Here is a 21,172-nt window from a genome sequence, read left to right as displayed (position 1 = left end):
TGCCTGGTCTGCTAAAAGGAACAGCACTAGGCCTCGTGGCTGCCTGTGCCATCCGTTTCTGGGAGTGGTTCTGACAGTACAGTGTGGCACAGACCCTGCGTGCCTCTGCTAATCCCCAATAGGCCAGGAGACTTCCCAGGTTCCTACCCACTCCCCAGCCCCCCGGGAGCAAGAGTAGTGGATTTCTTTTACACCATGTATGCTTCTAAAGCCCAATACTGGACATCAGAGAAGCACAGCTTCAGGGCCAAAGCGCCTGGTGAACTCCCTCTCATTTCAGCCCCACCTCCCTTTCACCCCTCCCCTCCCCATTCACCACACCTGCCCCCTTATCATTGTTTACACATGGCCAGAGCAGACCAGGAACTCCTACAGCAGGGCACAGAGTCTGGCAAAGTTCCGGTGGCCCATGCATCATGCAGGTTAGCAGAGATCTGCAAGGTGTCATCTCGGGACACCTCTGGGTCCAGCCCATTTGCCCAACATCTTTACTCACTGGGTGCCAGGCCAAGTACAAGACTCAGCCAGCAGAACTGACCATGGGCCCTGGGGGAAGGTGCCAACACTAAGAACAAGGACAGGGACAGGAAAGGAGGGTGCAGCTCCAGCCTCGCAGCTAGCTGGGCAGGTGCAGAGAGCAGGCAGGCAGGGGGACAGCCACAGTAAGGCGAAGCAGAGGACTGTGCAGAAGCACGTGAAGGAAAGTGGGGAGACCGCAGAGGGTGTGAGTGGTGGGAGCTGAGACTAGTCGGACTGGGGCTCTCACTGAGTAAAGCGGAAGAGCTGGAGGGCTGGAGCTGAGGAAGGTTCAGCCATGAAGTGCCGCAGTGGCCGCTGGGTGCAGCAGACAGCTGGAGCGTGACAGGGAACAGGCCACAACACAGAGGCCACTGGGGTGACCCCAGCAGGGAGGTGGTGCATTTTGCTCATGGACGCTTTCTGGACAGCACCACCCTCTCTAGGGGCCCTAAAAGCTTTGAGGCCTTGCCACAAAGGATACAGAATACATACCCTCCTTGGCACAAGCCAGGCCGCCAGATCCCCCGCCAATCACCAGGAGATCATAGTCCCGCTGACCTGCTGAGAGAAGGGATGAGAGGTGGGAAGGAATGTCTGTCTGGTTAAATGTGGTATAGGATCTATTTCATCAGGATTGGAGACTCCATCCTGTGACGGTCAGGGGTGACAAGGCACCACACATCATAGCAGAAAGAGTGACTCGATACACATAGTCTGTGCAAATCCAGAGACCAAGCCATATGGTGGTGAGGCTGGCCGTGGGTGTGTGTGATCATCTTTGCAAATCACAGGCACACCATGCCAACCACTCTGAACTCAAACTTCACCCAGTGTTCTGAGTCAGAATTAAAATATTTTCTTTTTTATTCTATTTATTTTTGAGACAGGATCTCACTCTGGCTTGGGGGAGGGATGAAAAGCAAGAAGGAACACAGTCAGCACAGGGCTAGGACACAGACCCAGAAGGGCCCCCATGACAGGGGCACAGTGGCACAATCACAGCTCACTGCAGCCTCCACCTCCTGGGCTCAAGTGATCCTCTAGCCTCAGCCTCCAGAATAGCTAGGACTACAGGCACCGACCACCACGTCCAGCTGAATTTTTTTGTTTTGTAGAGATGCGGTCTGGCTATGTTGCCCAGGCTGGTCTCAAACACCTGGCCTCAAGCAATCCTCCCACCTTGGCCTCCCAAGGTGCTAGGATCACAAGCATGAGCCACCAAGGTGGACTAAAACATTCTCCTCAAGTCCACGTGCCTTTCAGTTGTGAAGGCTGCCCTCCATCACAAGTGAGCAAGAATAAAAGCACAAGCAGCCCCTGTCCCTCACAGCTGGCCAGTGCACACAGCCAGGGTCTCGGTGTGCCCGGCTGCAGTCACCTAGGAGGGAAGCCACCCCGGGCATAGGGAGAGCTGCCTGGGCTCAGGTTTCATCCCTGGAATTCCTCTTGGGCTGGCTGTGGTGTCACCTCACCTCGGTCCTCCGTGGTGGCTGACTGCACATAGTGCCACTTTCAGCCTTTTTAGCCTGCAAAAGGTGTCATCTGTGTGCAAGCTACTGGCGAGGAAGGCAGGCAAGGGGCAGCCAAAAAAGGGAGGGATGGAGAATAAGGGAGCGGAGGGAGGAAGTGCAGAGGGGAAGTACACTGAACTGGACCTGAGGTCCGGTACACCCAGCACCAGGCACCAGCCCGCTCCCTGCTGAAGGAAGGAAGAAATAACAGAAAGTCATCAGTCTGCGGGGTGAGGGCAGGGTGGGGACTGATGACAAGACTCTGGGGTATAAAACAAGTAGTGTCCTCACCCCCTCTGCAGATACGAGCCTGCCCAGAGAAGAAGCACCACCCTCCCAGAGCACCTGGAGCTGGTCGCTGCTTCAGACAAGGCCAAGAGTTTCCATGATCAGAGTGAGGTCTGTCATCCAAGGCTGGGCAACCTGCCCACCACCTGCATCAGAGCCTAGCGTCTGCCGTGAGAAGGCTGCACCTATCTTTGCAGCCACCTCCACCTTCCTAGGCAGGCAAGGCTGCAGAGAATATACCTGGAGTGCCATGTCTCTCCGCACCCTGGCTCTGCAGATGCCCCACAGACTGGGGTCTAGAACATGCACTCCTAAATGAAACAAGAGCTGGAGCCTACAGGAGACCTGGCTCACAGCTGAGAAAGCTTGGGAAGCTGCATCTAGGCACTCAGGCCATGGCCTGCAGCCAGCCTGCCCCACAGCCAAACCCATCCACCGTTTCACTTGGCAGCCAGCATCTGAGTGCATGTGAGATGTGTGCACACCTGTGGGAACTGACAGAGCCACAACTCGGTTCCAGCAGCCAGTCCAGAGCACACTCAATTCCTAACTCAACTCAAAGGCTTGGAAAGGCCTAAACTGTTGTAAATTATTCTGATAGCTTTTTTTTTTTTTTTTTTTTTTTTGAGGCGGAGTCTTCACTCTGTCGCCCAGGCTGGAGTGCAGTGGCACCATCCCGGCTCACTGCAAGCTCCGCCTCCCGGGTTCGCGCCATTCTCCTGCCTCAGCCTCCGGAGTAGCTGGGACTACAGGCGCCCGCCACCGCGCCCGGCTAATTTTTTGTATTTTAGTAGAGACGGGGTTTCACCGTGTTAGCCAGGATGGTCACGATCTACTGACCTCGTGATCCGCCCGCCTCGGCCTCCCAAAGTGCAGGGATTACAGGCGTGAGCCACCGCGCCCGGCCGATAGCTTTAATATAAGTCTAGAGAACCAAGAACTGCTGGTCAGGTAGAAGCTGCCACGAGGTCCCCCGGAGAGCATGAACCTGCTGATGGAGGAGAGTCTCTCTCCTCCTGCTGCCTGGTAGCCAGAGGCTTTGCCCACAACGTCCCTACCTTCCATGGCAGGTGCCTGTCCTTCTTGTTGCCATAGCAGGGTCCTTGTTATGTCACCCTGCCCTGCAGCCTCGCACTGTGCCCCCTGTCTGCTATTGGGCAGGGTGAGCAGCTGTCTGTATGGATGTGCTTATCTCGGGCGGCTTGCTCTCCCCCTGTGCACACCTAGAAGCCCACTCGGGCTAATAAACACTGGCACAGGGGAGTCATTTGCAAGCATAGGAGATCTGCCTTTAAGCACCTGGAAGGGCTTGGGTAGCCTGCTGGGGAGGAAGGACCCCAAAGTACCTCAAAGGTGGGTAGGGCAGATGCTGCTCGATGGGAGGAAGGGCTGGATGGCAGGTGTTACCTGGGGACACACCACCTGTGCACTCCAGTGTCCTGGGGAGCCTCATAACCTTGCCTTTCACCCACTTTAGCCAGGCATACCCTCTCCACCTGCAGGGCTTGGCCCCAGCAAGTGTCTCCCTTGCCTCTGCCTTCTGACACATTGTCTATTAATTTTCTGCTCCACTTTGAACCCACTGCCTGGTACAGGCCAGCAAAGAGCAAGCACCCAGAGCTCATAGCAAGGCCCAAGAGAATGCAGCACTGCACCAGTGAAGGCAAGAGGAAGGGTCCTCCAAAATGTGCACCCACAGGTGGGCTGGCCACCTCAGGAGCCCTCCTGTATGGCTGCTCTATCTTGAGCTCTTTCCTGGCAGCAGGTATTGTCATTCTGGCTCCTGTTCAGGGGCTGCATCACCCACCCCCTCAAAGCCTGGGACAGGGCCAGTCTTCCTGCTCTAAAAGGAGAAACTGCAGGGCCTGCAGTCCCAGCTACTGGGGAAGCTGAGGCTGGAGGGTGAGTTGAGCCCAGGAGTTCAAGGCTGTAGTGAGCTACGTTAGCACCACTGCACTCCAGCCTGGGTAACAGAGTGAGACTGTCTCAGGAAAAAAAAAGAAAAGAAAAGAAACACACCCCTGGGCCGGGCACAGTGGCTCACACCTGTGTTGCAGGAAGTCAGGGACCCCAAATGGAGGGACCAGCTGGAGCCATGGCAGAGGAACATAAATTGTGAAGATTTCATTTTAATGTGGACATTTATCAATTCCCAAATAATACTTTTATAATTTCTTATGCCTGCCTTTACTTTAATCTCTTAATCCAGTTGTCTTTGTAAGCTGAGAATGTACGTCACCTCAGGACAACTGTGATAATTGTTAACGGCAGAAATTGATTGTAAAACGTATGTGTTTGAACAATATGAAATCAGTCCACCTTGAAAAAGAACAGAATAACAGCAAGTTTTAGGGAACAAGGGAAGACAACCACAAGGTCTGACTGCCTGCAGGGTCAGGCAAAAAGAGCCATATTTTTCTTCTTGCAGAGAGCCTATAAATGGATGTGCAAGTAGGAGAGATATTGCTAAATTCTTTTCCAAGCAAGGAATATTAAGACCCTGGGAAAGGAATGCATTCCTGGGGGGAGGTCCATAAATGGCCACTCTGGGAGTGTCTGTCTTATGTGGTTGAGATAAGGACTGAAATATGCCCTGGTCTCCTGTAGTACCCTAAGGATTATTAGGGTGGGGAAAAAACTCTGCCCTGGTCAATTTGTGGTCAGACCAGTTCTCTGCTCTTGAACCATGTTTTCTGTTGTTTAAGATGTTTATCAAGACAATATGTGCACAGCTGAACATAGACCCTTATCAATAGTTCTGATTTTGCCCTTGTCCTGTTTCCTCAGAGGCATGTGATCTTTGTTCTGCCTTTTGCCCTTTGAAGCATGTGATCTTTGTGACTACTCCCTGTTCGTACACCCCTTCCCCTTTTATAATCCTTAATAAAAACTTGATGGTTTTGTAGCTCAGGTGAGCATCACAGTCCTACCGATATGTGATATCATCCCCGGCAGTCCAGCTGTAAAATTCATCTCTTTGTACTCTTTCTCTTTATTTCTCTACCGGCCGACACTTACGGAAAATAGAAAGAATCTACGTTGAAATATTGGGGGTGGGTTTTCCTATCTGGAGCCCAACATGGTTTTCTTTTTCCTAAGTTCATGTGGGAACCTGATTCCCTTTGGTAGGTGCGGAGAAACGTTCATCGGTCCGGTCCACGGAAACACTTGTTCGCCTCCCTGACGATTGGTGAGTCGTCTGTGTATTGTCCAGGGTAACTATGGGTCACGCGGAGTCTAAACATTATGCTTATCTCTGCTATATTAAACTCCTGTTAAAACAGGGGGGAGTTCAGGTTCCCATGGAAAATATGGTCACCCTATTCAGGGCGGTAGAAGAAATACCTTGGAGAAAACCAAGAAGAAATATCTTGGTTTCCTGAAAAGGGAACATGAGATGTGGAACTATGGGATCGTGTTGGTGCAAAATTCCGGGAATTGGTCCCAACAGAAAATTATGTTCCCGTCACTATTTGAGGTGATTGGGCCTTCGTATGTGCCGTGCCATCGTAATGACATACCAATTCCGTGACCCCCTGTAGTTACCACAATTTTCTGAATCTGGTGACCCTCTACTTCTTCCTCAGCTTTCCTCTCTTGCTCGGCCTTCGTTATCTGCTCAGCCTCTCCCTTCGCCTACTCCTCCCCCACCTGACAATACTGAGGATTCAATATCTAAGTCTGGTGACTTTGGTTTAACGTCACCCCCTGATGATCTTATTTATTTTCATGAAGAGCCGATACTTGTAGCTCCCTGACTTGGACAGCCCAGGACCACATCCATGCTAACTCTTCCCTCTCCAAACCTTTGCAGTCTTTGCCTCCGGAGCCATCCAAACTACAATTTACCTGTAATTCTGCAGGCCCTCCCTCATCCACCACAGCCCCTCACCCTCCTGTCATTTCGGTCCCTCAACCGGTCACTTTGCCATCCACTCAACCTGCTTCTCTGTACCCTTCTTCACGCATGGACGCCCCTGCCACTCTGGTTGCACAGGACTGGGCCAGTAATCACCAATATGCTGCTGCCTCTTCTGCTCCCCCAGTGCCCTTTTCTCACATTCTCATACCAGTCCAACCTCCTCAACCTCAGTTTCCCTTATCTACACATACTTTTCCTGTCACTTCTATGCCAACTCCGTCTCATGTGCCTGCTCTTGAAACTTCCATGCAACACTTATTACGCCAAAATAAACAAACAAATAGATGAGAGGCGTGGGCTTATCCTGTCACGCTGGAACCTCCTAATGCTCAAGGGGTACAAGTGCGTCAATACGCGCTGCTCAATCTTACCTTTTTAAAAGAACTCAAGGATGCTTGTACTCAGTATGGTCCTACTTCTCCATATGTTAAAATGGTATTACAGACTCTTTGTACTGAGGTCATTTTGCTTCCTTTAGACTGGGACCTTTTGGCAAAAGCTGTTCTAACTCCATCTCAGCATTTACAGTTCCGCAGCTGGTGGTCAGAGGAGGACCGCCTGCAGGCTCAGCTAAATTGGGCTGATGGCATTCCAATTACTCAGGCTCAGCTCACAGGCTCTGATAACACTCTGATACTACCACTCAATTAGGCTTTGATGCTCTCACCACGGAACAAGTAACAAAGCTATGTATGAGAGCTTGGGATAAATTACGTGCCCCAGGCCAAGCTCCTGTTTCTTTTACTACAGTTAAACAGGGTCACAATGAATTATATCCTGATTTTTTGGCTAAATTACAAGATGCTGTTGAAAAATCTGTCTCTGATGAGCACGCTCAAGGTATTCCCCTTCGTATGTTAGCTTTTGAAAATGCGAACCATGAGTGTAGAACGGCCACGTGTTCCGGCCAACGACAAAATTTACCTGATCACGAGGTATTGCCTGCATATATGAAGGCTAGTGAAGGCATTGGATCAGACACACACGAAGCTATTGTGGGCACGGGCCATGAAGGATGGCAACCAAACTGGCTCGACTGATTATTTTCTTGGAGCCTGCTATAATTGTGGTCAACCTGGTCACACTAAAAAAAAAAATTGCACTGTGAAAAACTTAAAAGCAGCCAAGTTGGCTCAACAAACACGGTCAAATGCTCCTGCTACCGTTTGCCTGCGTTGTCATAAAGGTAAACATTGGGCAAGTACTTGCCACTCTAAGTCTGATATAGATGAAAATCCCTTGCCACAGAACCAGGGAAACGGGAAGCGGGGCCAGCCCCAGGCTCCAATATCAAATGGGACACCTCAGACTCAGACCAACATTGCATTTCCCCTTCAAGCAGTCCCAACACAGCCCCCAGCACAAACAAATTTACCTACAGCCAACCCAGATGGGTCTCAGTCTCTTCTTCTGTCTCAGTACAATGTTTGTGTACTTCCACAGTAGGGGGCGGGGAGGCCGATCTCTGTAGTACCATTCCTCTAAATTTACCACCTAATTTTTTGCCTTTAATTGTCCCCATGGGGGTCACTGGCCCTTTACCTCAAGGTTCGGTGGGCCTGGTGTTAGGCAGGGCATCCACCTCTGCTAAAGGTATCATAGTTCATACCTGTCTCATTAATTGATTCCTCTGATGAGATTAAACTCATCGTGTCTGCCAAAGTTCCTGTTTCCATTCTGGCTGGTGAGTCCACTGCTCAATTACTTTTACTACCTAATATTGTTTTAAACAAAGGAGATAAGACACGGGGTCCTGGGATGGGCTCCGGTGGTGAAAAAGCCACTTATTGCATTAATGTAATTGCTAAACAGCAGCCCACCTACACCATACACATTCAAGGGAAAAAGTTTGAGGGCCTAGTAGATACCGGGGCTGTGATTTCTATTGTGTCCTCTAATTTACGGCCTTCATCCTGGCCTAAACATCCCGCTAACATGAGATTAGTAGGTGTTGGAAAAGCTGATGAAGTTCACCAGAGTATGTTTATCTTGCCTTGCACTGGCCCTGATGGTCAAAAGGGAACAATTCGCCTTATATCACACCAATCCCCGTTAATCTTTGGGGAAGAGATTTGCTGGCACAGTGGGGGGCTGAAATTAATATTCCACATAACTCTTATAGTGCTCCCAGTCAACATATAATGGAAAACATAGGGTTTGTTCCTGGATTCGGTCTCGGTCCAAAACCTGAAAAAATTACTAAACCTCTTCAAGTTACTGTAAAAGAAGACAAGGCTGGTTTAAAAGCATAATTTAACCACTCCCCACTCCCAATTACATTTAGCATTGTTTACTTTAAACTTTCTAAATGTTCCTAAAGAAAATACTCTGACTGCAGCTAAATGCCATTATACAGGCAAAGAATTCTCCCTAAATGAAGGCAAGCCAGTGTCACGGAAAAACTCCCAAACCAATACCTGGGAACCTGGAACAATTATAACGTGGGAAGAGGGTATGCTTGCATTTCACCAGGATATCATCAATCCCCTGTCTGGGTGCCCACTAGGAGACTTAAACTTTGTGTAAATACTGACAATAAAAACCACAGGGAAGGCCGGGCGCAGTGGCTCACGCCTGTAATCCCAGCACTTTGGGAGGCCGAGACGAGAGGATCACGAGGTCAGGAGATCGAGACCATCCTGGCTAACACGGTGAAACCCCGTCTCTACTAAAAATACAAAAAATTAGTCGGGTGCAGTGGCGGGTGCCTGTAGTCCCAGCTACTCGGGAGGCTGAGGCAGGAGAATGGTGTGATTCCGGGAGGCGGAGCTTGCAGTGAGCCGAGATGGCGCCACCACACTCCAGCCTGGGTGACAGAGCAAGACTCCGTCTCAAAAAAAAAAAAAAAAAAAAAAAAAAACCACATGGAAGAGACGTCTGCATCAGAGACCGCCCTCATACCTGGTGAGATCTGTGCTGACTGCTTAGAAACTGGCACGCCAAATCAAAATGGGTCTGGTTCAATCCTCCCTAATGGCAACGGAGACCCCTCTAACTAATCCCACTTCTCCTAATTCCCTCTTTTTCTCCTTACGAACCTAAAAATCTCACCATTTCTATTAGCCTGAAAATAACATCCCTCTGTTCTTCCTTTCCTCCTTCAGCACTGGATCTCGCTTACAATAGGTTTTATTTAATAACTATCTTCCTTATACTTTCTGTCTCACCAGTTTCCCCTCAAACTGATTTACCTGCTACACAAAACTATTCTTACTGGGCTTATGTGCCTTTTCCTCCACTTATCCAACCTCTCACCTGGATGGATGCTCCTGCGGAAATCGATACTAATGATAGCGTGTGGATGTCTGGTGCTACAGATGACCACTGCCCTGCTCAACCAGGAGAAGAAGGCACTGCATTTAATGTTACTATGGGTCATAAATACCCTCCTCTGTGCCTCGGACATGCACCTGGTTGTATCCATCCAGAAACTCCAAAGTCTGGGCTCCTTGTCTTTCAGAGAGATTAGCTACAGGGAAATGGGGACATTTGGTCTCCGGCCTCCCCCTTTCTCCTTTAAGACAAATAAAAAGGGCAGTAATAGGAGATACCCTATACTTTCAATATAAACCTGTAGGAAAACCATGTCCTAAAAATTTTGAGGGCCCATCTAAAACTTTAATTTGGGAAGTTTGTGTTAACTCACATGCACTAGTATTAAAAAATGACTCGGCCGGGCGCAGTGGCTCATGCCTGTAATCCCAGGCATGAGATTTGGGAGGCCGAGGTAGGCAGACCACGAGGTCAGGAGATAGAGACCATCCTGGCTAACACGGTGAAACCCCATCTTTACTAAAAATACAAAAAATTGGCCGGGCAAGGTGGTGGGCGCCTGTAGTCCCAGCTACTCGGGAGGCTGAGGCAGGAGAATGGCATGAATCCGGGAGGCAGAGCTTGCAGTGAGCCGAGATCACACCACTGCACTCCAGCCTGGGCGACAGAGCAAGACTCTGTCTCAAAATAAAAAAGACTCATATGGTTTAGTAATAGACTGGGCACCAAAGGGCTATTTAAAAAACAACTGCTCCTCTGGCAGAAGGGAATGCCTGGTGGCTACTTATTTTATTTCTTACTGGGAGGAACAGGATCATCATCCTATTTTGCACAGAAGGTTCAGCTCGCTCTTTCCCTTAAGATGGGAAGATAAGGGCATTACCCCCCTGAGGCCTTGTATGATATTCCCCATTCTGAGCCCAGAACGCCCAGAACTTTAGAAATTGGCTATTGCCACGTCTGGACTGTGAGTGTGGGAAGGGGAAACTTTTCTGTCTGTTGTTCCCACTACCGTCCCTCACATCTGTGATTCTGAACCCCATGATAAATCCCCTTTGAACCTTTTTCCTCTTTTTGATGCCGATTCCCCCTTTATTGGACTCCACTAGCAAGGGTGCATTTAACCTTCCTGAGCTTGCCCACCTGACACATGCAGCCAAGAAGCTTTGAAAGAGAGTGCCCTGGCCAAGGGTTCCAGGTCTCAGCAAGGCCACGAGGTGGTGACTGCCTCCCAGAACTCTGTCAGGCCACCTTCTGTCCTGGAGATCCCCAAAACCTCCATAGCGACAGCTCTGCCCACCCACACACGCAGTCAGCCCTCCCTCCCGAGTCCACCGCCGGCTGAGGGCCAGCCACCCTGCCTCCCATAGCCACCATCCCTGGGAAGGAGCCCTGACCCTGTCCTTACACCCCTCTACACTCACTGCCTGTGGGGAGAGCTGCTTGCTGTCACAGGCATCCAGGGGGCAGGGTCGAGGGGCCCCCTGCATGGTGGGGGACCATGTTGTCGTGCATGGAATGAAACTGGCCACACATAACAGATATGGTGGCGCTTTGGCGAGCTCTGGGGGAGTCTGTCCTACACGGTGAGGTTTGAACCCTCCTGAGTGACCAGACACCCAGCGTCTGCTTCAAGTGCTCAGTTATAATTATCGTCCGGATTTGGTCAACTGTTCCTCAGGGGCTCCAGGAGGATGAGTGTGTATCCTCCCCTTGCTCTGTGCAGCCTCTAACCTCTAGAGTCTACTAGGGGTCTGGGAAGAACGTGGGAAGTCTGGCCAGTGGGGCCGGCGGCTGGTGACCTCAGGAAGTGGGATATCATCATCTTCAGAACTGTAGTTGTTACTGGGACACTAGCTCCGGGAGATCACAGGTGCAGCCAGCACAGCAGGACCTTAGACAAGGCTGGGCTCAGTTTCCCCATCTGGGAAGGGGGCTGCCTGTGGCTAGAAGCAGCCCGAACTCCTGAGCAAGACTAGACCAAGAGGCCGGTGTATGGACACCCCCGCGTGGGCACCCCCACGGGGACACCCCGGCCACCGCCGCGCGGACACCCTCACGAGGACACCCCGGCCGCGCGGACACCTACCACGGGGACGCCCCGACCCCATCCTACCTGCCGCGCCCCGCGCAGCGCCCCGTACCCCGCCCGCCACGGCCTGCGTCCGCCACCGGAAGCGCCCTCCTAATCCCCGAAGCGCCACCGCCATCGCCGCCATCCTCGCGGGGCTTCTCGGGCGGCTGGGGCTGCCCGCCGCGCTGCCTGCGCCGGACCGGGGCGGGTCCAGTCCCGGGCGCGCCGCCGCGGTAGAGGTGAGAGCGCCGGCCAGAGCCAGAACCCCGCCGAATGGGGCAGGATTCGCGGCGGGGGCCTTCAGACCTAGGGTGGAACATTGGGATAGGGTGTGGGGAATTCGGACCGCTGTGAAGGGATCTGACTTTGGGTGGGGGTCTCCGGACTTGGGGTGGGGGATGTGGATGGGGACTGGGGAATTCGAAGCGCTGTAAAGGGATCTGACTTTCGGTGAGGGTCTCTGGACCTGGGGTGAGGGATCTGACTTGGGGTGGGGAGCTCTGGATGGGGAGTGAAGGGATCCGACCTGTGGTGGGGGTCTCCGAACCTGTGTTGAGGAGCTCCGGATGGGGGTGGGGAATTCGGACCTTGGGTGGGGATCTTTGGACCGGGGTGGGATCCCCAGACTCCTTGTGGAAGGCTGAGGTTGAAGATCTGTGCTGAGGTGAGGGGCTTTAGATAGCCCTGGGAGATCCCGCTTCAAGACTGGGTTGGGGGTCCAGACCAGGAGGATAAGCCTATCCCTGGAGTAGGGCTTGACCTGGTGAGGGTGTGGCAGAATCACAGGGGAGGGTCCCACTTGGTCCTTGGGCTGGGATCAGACTCTTAGAGCTGGAGAGTTGCAGGGGGCCTGGGGGAGGGTCTGAGGAGCCCCAGATTCAGAGGGCCTTGGTGACCTCTCCAACAGGTTCCCTGTTGGAGGCCTTGGGGAACCCCAGGGCCTTTCCCTGCAAGAGAATGGCTGCTCCACCAGGAAGGGGCCCAGGACTCCACAGGGTAGGGGGCTGTGTGGTGCGCAGGACCACGTGGGAATGGTAGAGAAAGGGGAAGTCACTTTGGGCTTGCCTTGCTAACAGACCTGCTTTTTGGATTTTTCCACCGGGGGATTTTTGTGTCCTGTTGCTGTTTATTGTTTAAAGTGACCCCCCAAGCCTGAGGGACCATGGGAGCTGCCCTGCAGAGCCCAGTGAGACACTAGTTAATGGAGAAAAAACAGCTTTTACTTGGTAACTACTGACAACATGAGAAAAAGCTGGCTCCATGCTGATTTGACTAGACGTGCCTGGAGTTTAAAGGGAGAGTGAGGGAGTGGGAAGGGGTGGGGACTCAGTAGAGTTAGGGAAATAGAAAATCACCAAAACCGGGAAGGGAGGGTTAGCCCCTGTGGAACCAACTGATCTGGGTTTGCCACTGGGGCTTACCGAAGTCAGGCCCCCAACCTCCCACAGAGACTGGGAGACAGGGGCCCCATCCTCACGTGTTGGCTGGAACACACAGGAAATTCTTGTGGCAGCCTTGAGCTTCTCAGGCAGACACTTTTAAAGGGTGCTAGGATCGTTCTGGGAATGTGGCCTGGAGCTGTTAGTGTTCGTTCCAGTCTAGATAGGCCAGGGCGAGGCCCAGTGGAGAAGGGGACCCCAAGGAGCCTGGCTGGAGTGTGGGGAGGGAGGGTCTTTGTCAGTACCCCTCCTGTGCAAGAAGAGCAGAGACATGCTTCTTTCCTCTCAACAGTACCCCCTTTGTTTCACATGTCCGTGTGAAGAGATCACCGAACAGGCTTTGTGTGAGCAACATGGCTGTTTATTTCACCTGGGTGCAGGCGGGCTGAGTCCGAAAAAGGAGTCAGCAAAGGGTGGTGGGATTATCATTGGTTCTTATAGGTTTTGGGATAGGCGGTGAAGTTAAGAGCAGTGCTTTGGGGGCAGGGGTGGATCTCACAAAGTACATTCTCAAGGGTGGGGAGAATTATAAAGAAACTTCTTAAGGGTGGAAGAGATTATAAAGAACTTTTTTTAGGATGGGGGAGATGACAAAGTACATCGATCTGTTAGTGTGTAGCAGAAACAAATCACAATGGTGGAATGTCGTCAGTTAAGCTATTTTCACTTCCTTGGATCTTCAGTTGCTTCAGGCCATCTGGATGTATACGTGCAAGTCACTGGGGATGTGATGGCTTAGCTTGGGCTCAGAAGCCTGACACCCTCCATTTTCTGTTCTGTGTTGTGTTCATAAAGTACCAGCGGGACCATCTGTTGAGACTTGGTAGCAAAGGATTTTTGCTGGATGATGGAAGCAGTCAGGCATTTAGAGGAAACAAAAATAGTAGCAGGCTGGGCACGGTGGCTCCTGTCTGTAATCCCAGCACTTTTGGAGGCCGAGGACGATCATGTGAGGCCAGGAGTTTGAAACCAGCCTGGGCAACATAAAGACCCCATCTCTACAAAAAATTAAAAAGTTAGCCCAGTGTGGTGGGATGGGCCTTTAGTTCCAGCTACTTGGGAGGCTGAGGTGAGAAGATCGTTTGAGTCTGGGAGGTGGAGGCTGCCGTGAGCCGTGATCGTGCCTGTATACTCCAGCCTGAGCAACAGAAAGAGGCCCTATCTTAAGGAAAAAAAAAAAAAAAAAAAGAAAGAAAAACAAAGATGAATGGTTGAAGCTGTCGATAAACCCAGTTTTTGAGCCTACAGGGCAGCAGTTGAGGTTTCCGGCCCTGGGGCCCTAACGAGGCCAGCAGGGGCACTCAGGGATTTCCTGGGGTGTGGTGTGAAGTTTGTGATGATGGCATAGGCATCGGTATCCCAGTTGTGGTTACTTCCTGGAGAGAACATGGGGCATGCAGGAGCTGGAGGGGGTCTTCCTGGGCGGTCTGTGTGGCAGCAGCTCCAGACCAAAGGCTGCCCGTGGATAATCTGTTGTGGTGCTGAGTTCTTTCAAGTTTATATCAAGCTTTCCAGCTTCAATCTGCAGGGCTTTTTTTTCAGATCCTGGGGGCAAAGGGCAGCTACAAGACCACCTGAGTCCCAGTGGGGATTTGAGTTCTTGGTGACACCAAGTCAGCGAGGAGACAAATTGGAAATGTCAGTCTGGAGAGAGTGGTAGGTAGCCAGATACTGAAGGAAAGTAGATGGGAGGATTTGGTAAGGGCTGGCGTGTAGGAAGGCAGTGACAGTCCAAGAAAACAGGCAGATCATAAAACCTCAAGGATAGGCCGGGCCCTGTGGCTCATGCCTGTAATCCCAAGCACTTTGGGAGGCCGAGGTGGGCAAATCAGCTGAGTCCAGGAGTTCAAGACCAGCCTGGCCAACATGGCAAAACCCTGTCTCTACTAAAATTACAAAACATTATCCAGGCGTGGTGGTGCATACCTGTAATCCCAGCTACTCAGGAGGCTGAGGCAGGAGAATCGCTTGAACCTGGGAGGTGGGGGGGCTGCAGTAAGCCAAGATCGCACCACTGCACTCTAGCCTGGGCAACAAAAGCGAAACTCCGTCTCAAAAAAAATTAGGCCGCCGAGGCGGGCGGATCACAAGGTCAGGAGATCGAGACCATGGTGAAACCCCATCTCTACTAAAAATAGAAAAAAATTAGCCGGGCGCAGTGGCGGGCGCCTGTAGTCCCAGCTACTCGGGAGGCTGAGGCCGGAGAATGGCGTGAACCCGGGAGGCAGAGCTTGCAGTGAGCCGAGATTGCGCCACTGCACTCCAGCCTGGGTGACAGAGCGAGACTCCGTCTCAAAAAAAAAAAAAAAAAAAAAAAAAAAAATTAGGCTGGGTGTGGTGGCTCACACCTGTAATCCCAGCACTTTGGGAGGCCAAGGCGGGTGGATCACAAGGTCGGGAGATCAAGACCATCCTGCCTAACACAGTGAAACCCCGTCTCTACTAAAAATACAAAAAATTAGCCGGGTGTGGTGGCGGGCGCCTGTAGTCCCAGCTACTCGGGAGGCTGAGGGAGTAGAATGGTGTGAACCCAGGAGGCAGAGCTTGCAAGGAGCTGAGATCACGTCACTGCACTCCAGCCTGGGTGACAGAGTGAGACTCCATCTCAAAAAACAACAACAACAACAAAAAAAACACCTCAAAGAGTGAACTAGACTAGGATCTGATAACTCCCAAGAGGGTGTTATATTTCTCCACTGAAGCATAGCATTTCTCTTTACTTCCCTTTTTGATTGAAGATAATCAAAGTAAGATTATTCTTATTTACCAAGTAATTCTGGTCTCATTAAATTTGGCCTGATTATTTACACAAATGCAGCACGAATGGTAATTGACCACACAGGCCTTTTTAAGTTTGCTGAAACTTTTAATAGGGAATCTTAGATTGAGCTTTTAAAAGCCTTTTGAGGTTAGGAAGCCAAGCCAAGAACTTCCAGCCAGACTTCACCTGCAGTGCCTATAGATTTGTGTGAATTCCTCTCTTCTTGAGGTCCCTGAAATATCCCAAGGTTCCTGGGCCTCGGAACCTTGGGATATTTGGAAGAGACTTTCCTTACTCAGTTGTAAGACCAAGAACCCCTTAAGCCAGATACCAGGCCAGATTTTTCAAGAGCTCTTTGCAAGCAATGGCTCCACAAAGTCAACCTGAAAGCCATCTGGTCATACCTGATTCTATGTACATCATTCTCAAACAGGACATTCCAGTCCAAGCCTTGGTAATATAGCCAGTGTTTCCAATTGTGTCCTGTTACAAGGAGAACAGATTCTTATTGAAGTTATGCAATAACTATATTGCCATGAAAATAGGAATACTCAATAATAGCTTCTGATTTTTGGAGGGATCAGGCCGGAAGAAAAAGATAATTGCTTCAATTTTGTTTAGAGAAGTATCATTTACTATAATATTACGAGTCATTGATAGGTTAAGGAAAACGGAAAGGTTTCTTTTTTTTTGAGGCGGAGTTTCGCTCTGTCGCCCAGGCTGGAGTGCAGTGGCAGGATCTCAGCTCACTGCAAGCTCCGCCTCCCATGTTCACACCATTCTCCTGCCTCAGCCTCCTGAGTAGCTGGGACTACAGGTGCCTGCCACCACGCCTGTCTAATTTTTTGTATTTTTAGTAGAGACGGGGTTTCACTGTGTTAGCCAGGATGGTCTCGATCTCCTGACCTCGTGATCCACCCGACTCGGCCTCCCAAAGTGCTGGGATTACAGACATGAGCCACTACACCAGCCTGCTGTGTTAACTTCTAACAAGGCCTAAATAGCATTATTATTATTTTTTTTTTTTTTTGACAGAGTTTTGCTCTTGTCACCCAGGCTGGAGTACACGATCTCAGCTCACTGCAACCTCTGCCTCCCTGGTTCAAGCAATTATCCTGCCTCAGCCTCCCGAGTAGCTGGGACTACAGGTGCCCACCACCACACTGGGCTAATTTTTGTATTTTTAGTAGAGACAGGGTTTCACCATGTTGGCCAGGCTGGTTTTGAACTCCTCACCTCAGATGATCCACCCACCTCTGCCTCCCAAAGTGTTGAGATTACAGGCGCGAGCCACCACGCCTGGCCCTAAATAGCATTTTTTATTTGACAGCACGTTGCATGAAATTATGTAGGGACCAGCCCTACAGGGTCTGTGGGTTTTTCGCCCCGTGTGCAGAGATGAGAGATCGTAGAAATAAAGACACAAGACAAAGAGAAGAAAAGACAGCTGGGCCCAGGGACCACTACCACCAAGGTGCAGAGACTGGTAGTGGCCCCAAATGCCAGGCTGCACTGTTATTTATTGGATACAAGGCAAGGGGGCAGGGTAAGGAGTGTGAGCCATCTCCAATGATAGGTAAGGTCATGTGAGTCACGTGTCCACTGGACAGGGGGCCTTTCCCTGTTTGGCAGCTGAGGCAGAGAGAGAGAGGAGACAGCTTACGCCATTATTTCTGTATTTCAGAGACTTTTAGTACTTTCACTAATTTTGTTACTGCTATTTAGAAGACATAGCCAAGTGTACAGGATGGAACATGAAGGCGGACCGGGAGCGTGACCGCTGAAGTACGGCATCATAGGGAGACGGTTAGGCCTCCGGATAACTGCGGGCGGGCCTGACTGATGTCAGACCCTCCACAAGAGATGGTGGAGTAGAGTCTCCTCTTACTCCCCTGGGAAAGGGAGGAGACTCCCTTTCTCGGTCTGCTAAGTAAGGGGTGCTTTTTCTAGGCACTGACGCTACCGCTAGACCAAGGTCTGGTTACTAGACCAAGGTCTGCTAGGTAACCAGCGTCTTCCCAGGCGCTGACGTTACCACTAGACCAAGGAGCCCTCTAGTGGCCCTGTCCAGGCATAGCAGAAGGCTCACACTCTTGTCTTCTGGTCACTTCTCACCGTGTCCCTTCAGCTCCTATCACTGTATGGCTTGGTTTCTCCTAGGTTATGATTGTAGAGCGAGGATTATTATAATATTGGAATAAAGAGTAATTGCTACAAACTAATGATTAATGATATTGATATATAATCATATCTATAATCTGTATCTAGTGTAACTCTTCTTATTTGATATATTTTCTTTATTATACTGGAACAGCTTGTGCCCTTGGTCTCTTGCCTCGGCACCTGGGTGCCTTGCTGCCCACAAAATTTGCCATTGAAATAAACCTAGTGGCCGGGCGCGGTGGCTCAAGCCTGTAATCCCAGCACTTTGGGAGGCCGAGACGGGCGGATCACGAGGTCAGGAGATCGAGACTATCCTGGCTAACACGGTGAAACCCCGTCTCTACTAAAAAAATACAAAAAACTAGCCGGGCGAGGTGGCGGGCGCCTGTAGTCCCAGCTACTTGGGAGGCTGAGGCAGGAGAATAGCGTAAACCCGGGAGGCGGAGCTTGCAGTGAGCTGAGATCCGGCCACTGCACTCCAGCCTGGGCGACAGAGCGAGACTCCGTCTCAAAAAAAAAAAAAAGAAAAAGAAATAAACCTAGTTAGTTTAACATCTCTCTTACAAGGTCACAGGACAGATCCTCTGAGGTCTTCAGGGGCCCTCCAGGAAATCTCAAGTCAGTTTGCGATCAAGACAATGTCATAGGCCACATGCAGTGGCTCACGCCTATAATCCCAATACTTTCGGAGTCCGAGGAAGGAGGATTGCCTGAGCCCAGGAGTCTGAGACCAGCCTGAGAAACATGCTGAGGCCCTGTCTCTACAAAAAAAAAAAAAGAAAAATTAGCTGGGCATGGTGGTACATGTCTGTAGTCCCATGTACCCTGAAGACTGAGGCAGGAGGATCACTGGAGCCCAGGAGTTCAAGGCTGCGGTGAGCTGTAATTGTACCACTGCACTCCACCCTCGGTAACAGAGTGAGACTCTGTCGCTGAAAAAAATTTAGGTCGGGTGCGGCGGCTCATGCCTATAATCCTAGCATTTTGGGAGGGCAGATCACCTGAGATCGGGAGTTTAAGACCAGGCTGGCCAACATGGCAAAACCCCGTCTCTACTAAAAATACAAAAAGTAGCTGGCTGGCCGGGCGCGGTGGCTCAAGCCTGTAATCCCAGCACTTTGGGAGGCCGAGACGGGCGGATCACGAGGTCGGGAGATCGAGACCATCCTGGCTAACACGGTGAAACCCCGTCTCTACTAAAAAGTACAAAAAACTAGCCGGGCGAGGTGGCGGGCGCCTGTAGTTCCAGCTACTCGGGAGGCTGAGGCAGGAGAATGGCGTGAACCCGGGAGGCGGAGCTTGCAGTGAGCTGAGATCCGGCCACTGCACTCCAGCCTGGGCGACAGAGTGAGACTCCGTCTCAAAAAAAAAAAAAAAAAAAAAAAAGTAGCTGGCTGTGGTAAAGTGTGCTTGTGGTCCCAGCTACTTGGGAGGCTGAGACAGGAGAATTGCTTAAGCCTGGGAGGCAGAGGTTGCAGTGAGCCCAGATCACACCATTGCACTCCAGCCTGGGTAACAGAGCAAGACTCTGTCTCAAAAAAAAAAAAAAAAAGAAACTTTGTACATAAATACATTCAATGATTATGAGATCAATTCTAGCCAGCTTTGACCTCATAACATAACGATTCTTTTCTGCAGACTTTCTTGAGGCCAGGAGTTCAAGACCAGCCTGGGAAACACAGGGATAACTTTCTGTATCCATTCACGTTTGGTTTTGTTTTGAGACAGAATCTCAGTCTGTCACCCAGGATGGAGTGCAGTGGTGAGATCTCAGTTCACTGTAGCCTCGACCTCCTGGTCTCCAGCGATCTTGCTGCCTCAGCCTCCCAAGTAGCTGGGACTACAGGCATGTACCACCACACCAGGCTAATAATTTTTTTTTTTTTTAATAGAAACAGGGTTTCACCAGTTACCCAGGCTTGTCTCGAATTCCTGGGCCATTCACGCTTTGTCCTATATTTTTCCTCTTTTTGTAATTTTACTTCAGGATAAAATTACATCCCTTTCTTTAACAAAAACAGTCTACATTCTTTGCATACTTTTCATATAAAAACACATCCTATTTTCCTCTCATACTTTGTATACAAAATTGTTTCCCTCATTCTTATTGTTTCTAGGAGTTTTGTTTTCATATATTGATTATAATTTTTAACCTTTAGTAACCGGTATGTTTTTTTTTTTAAGAGACAGTCTTGCTGTGTTGCCCAGGACTCACTGCACCCTTGAACTCCCGAGCTCAAGTAATTCTCCGACCTCAGCTTCCCAAAGCACTGAGATTACAGGCATGAGTCACCACGCCTGGCCATACTTGTATTTTACAGAGAAAAGTAGGAAGAAGACAATTGGAAATTGTCTGTCATTTAGCAGTTTATTAGCAAATTTTATGAATATACTATCTTATAATCTCCTTTTTATAGTACAAAAGTGTCAAGAACATGTTTGTTAACAGGCCAGAATACCTCTAGCCAGTCTGTACCATATAAAGAAGACAAAAAGTACAAAAAGCTATGCTTAATAATGAATGTTCCAGCACTTTCTCCTGTTCAGGTATTATTTAGATATTCAATGAATGTCTATTATCTAACTTCACTTAGTGTGACTCTGAGGTTGAAAGTTACTGAAAAGATCTTGGGAGCCTTTTTAGGCCAATATATTATCAAATGCAGTTAACAAAACACAACTCACTAGTTTATATAAGAGCTAGTTCTCACTTTTTTTTTTTACTTTATTTTATATATTTTTCTTTTCTTTTTTTTTTTCTTTTTTTTTTTTTGGTAGTGACAGGGTCTTCCTGTGCTGCCCAGGCTGGTCTTGAACTCCTAGCCTCAAGTGATCTACCTACCTTGGCCTCCCAAAGTGCTGGGATTACAGGTGTGAGCCACCACCCAGCCCTGTTTTATATGTTTATCCGAACTGTGTTTCTGGCAAATTGGGCAAATTAAGGGACACTTGCTCAGTGTGAGGGGAAGACTTTCTACCTGTATTTGTGGATATGACCTTTACGACTTGTTTTGCCTGCTAGATGACTGACTGCATGTTTCCAGTGAGCTCAGCTGGTTGCTTTTGTGGGTCCCTGAGGCCCTGCGAGCCCCTGATGGAGCAGGAAGCCTAAAGTTCCAGGGACCGTGGGGAGTTGAGGGGCCGGAGGGGAAGAGAGAGGCCTGCAGCGGGGGCTGAGGGGTGGAGGAGGCCAGACTTGAAGGGGGTGTCTCCTTCCAGAGA

The 21,172-nt window shown here is 50.2% G+C and overlaps 2 protein-coding genes across 29 annotated transcripts in view; one reads left to right on the top strand and one right to left on the bottom strand.

Annotated features, from left to right (window-relative positions):
• The window catches only part of TXNRD2 (thioredoxin reductase 2), a 69,048-nt gene extending 57,283 nt beyond the window's left edge, over positions 1-11,765 (bottom strand). Inside the window, 2 exon segments of the mRNA NM_001159499.2 lie at positions 1,012-1,080; positions 11,630-11,765. Of these exon segments, the coding sequence (NP_001152971.1) occupies positions 1,012-1,080; positions 11,630-11,732 (172 nt within the window). The 5' untranslated portion in view covers positions 11,733-11,765.
• COMT (catechol-O-methyltransferase) overlaps positions 11,701-21,172 on the top strand; it is a 28,992-nt gene continuing 19,520 nt past the window's right edge. For 10 of the 28 annotated variants that reach the window (XM_015149725.3, XM_015149723.3, XM_077948679.1 and 7 more), the window contains exon 1: positions 11,701-11,826. The gene's annotated coding sequence lies outside the window, so the exon portion shown is untranslated. Of the gene's footprint in view, positions 12,038-12,726; positions 12,814-14,568; positions 14,683-16,822; positions 16,936-19,672; positions 19,801-20,134; positions 20,191-20,728; positions 20,822-21,172 lie in introns of those variants that run through there. The other 18 variants (XM_077948670.1, XM_028827345.2, XM_077948668.1 and 15 more) reach the window with 12 other exon arrangements.

The sequence above is a fragment of the Macaca mulatta genome, chromosome 10 (assembly GCF_049350105.2).
Source record: "Macaca mulatta isolate MMU2019108-1 chromosome 10, T2T-MMU8v2.0, whole genome shotgun sequence".
NCBI classification, from domain to species: Eukaryota; Metazoa; Chordata; class Mammalia; order Primates; family Cercopithecidae; genus Macaca; species Macaca mulatta.
Note: the sequence above shows the minus strand (reverse complement) of the source record. Positions and strands in the feature narration are given on the sequence as shown.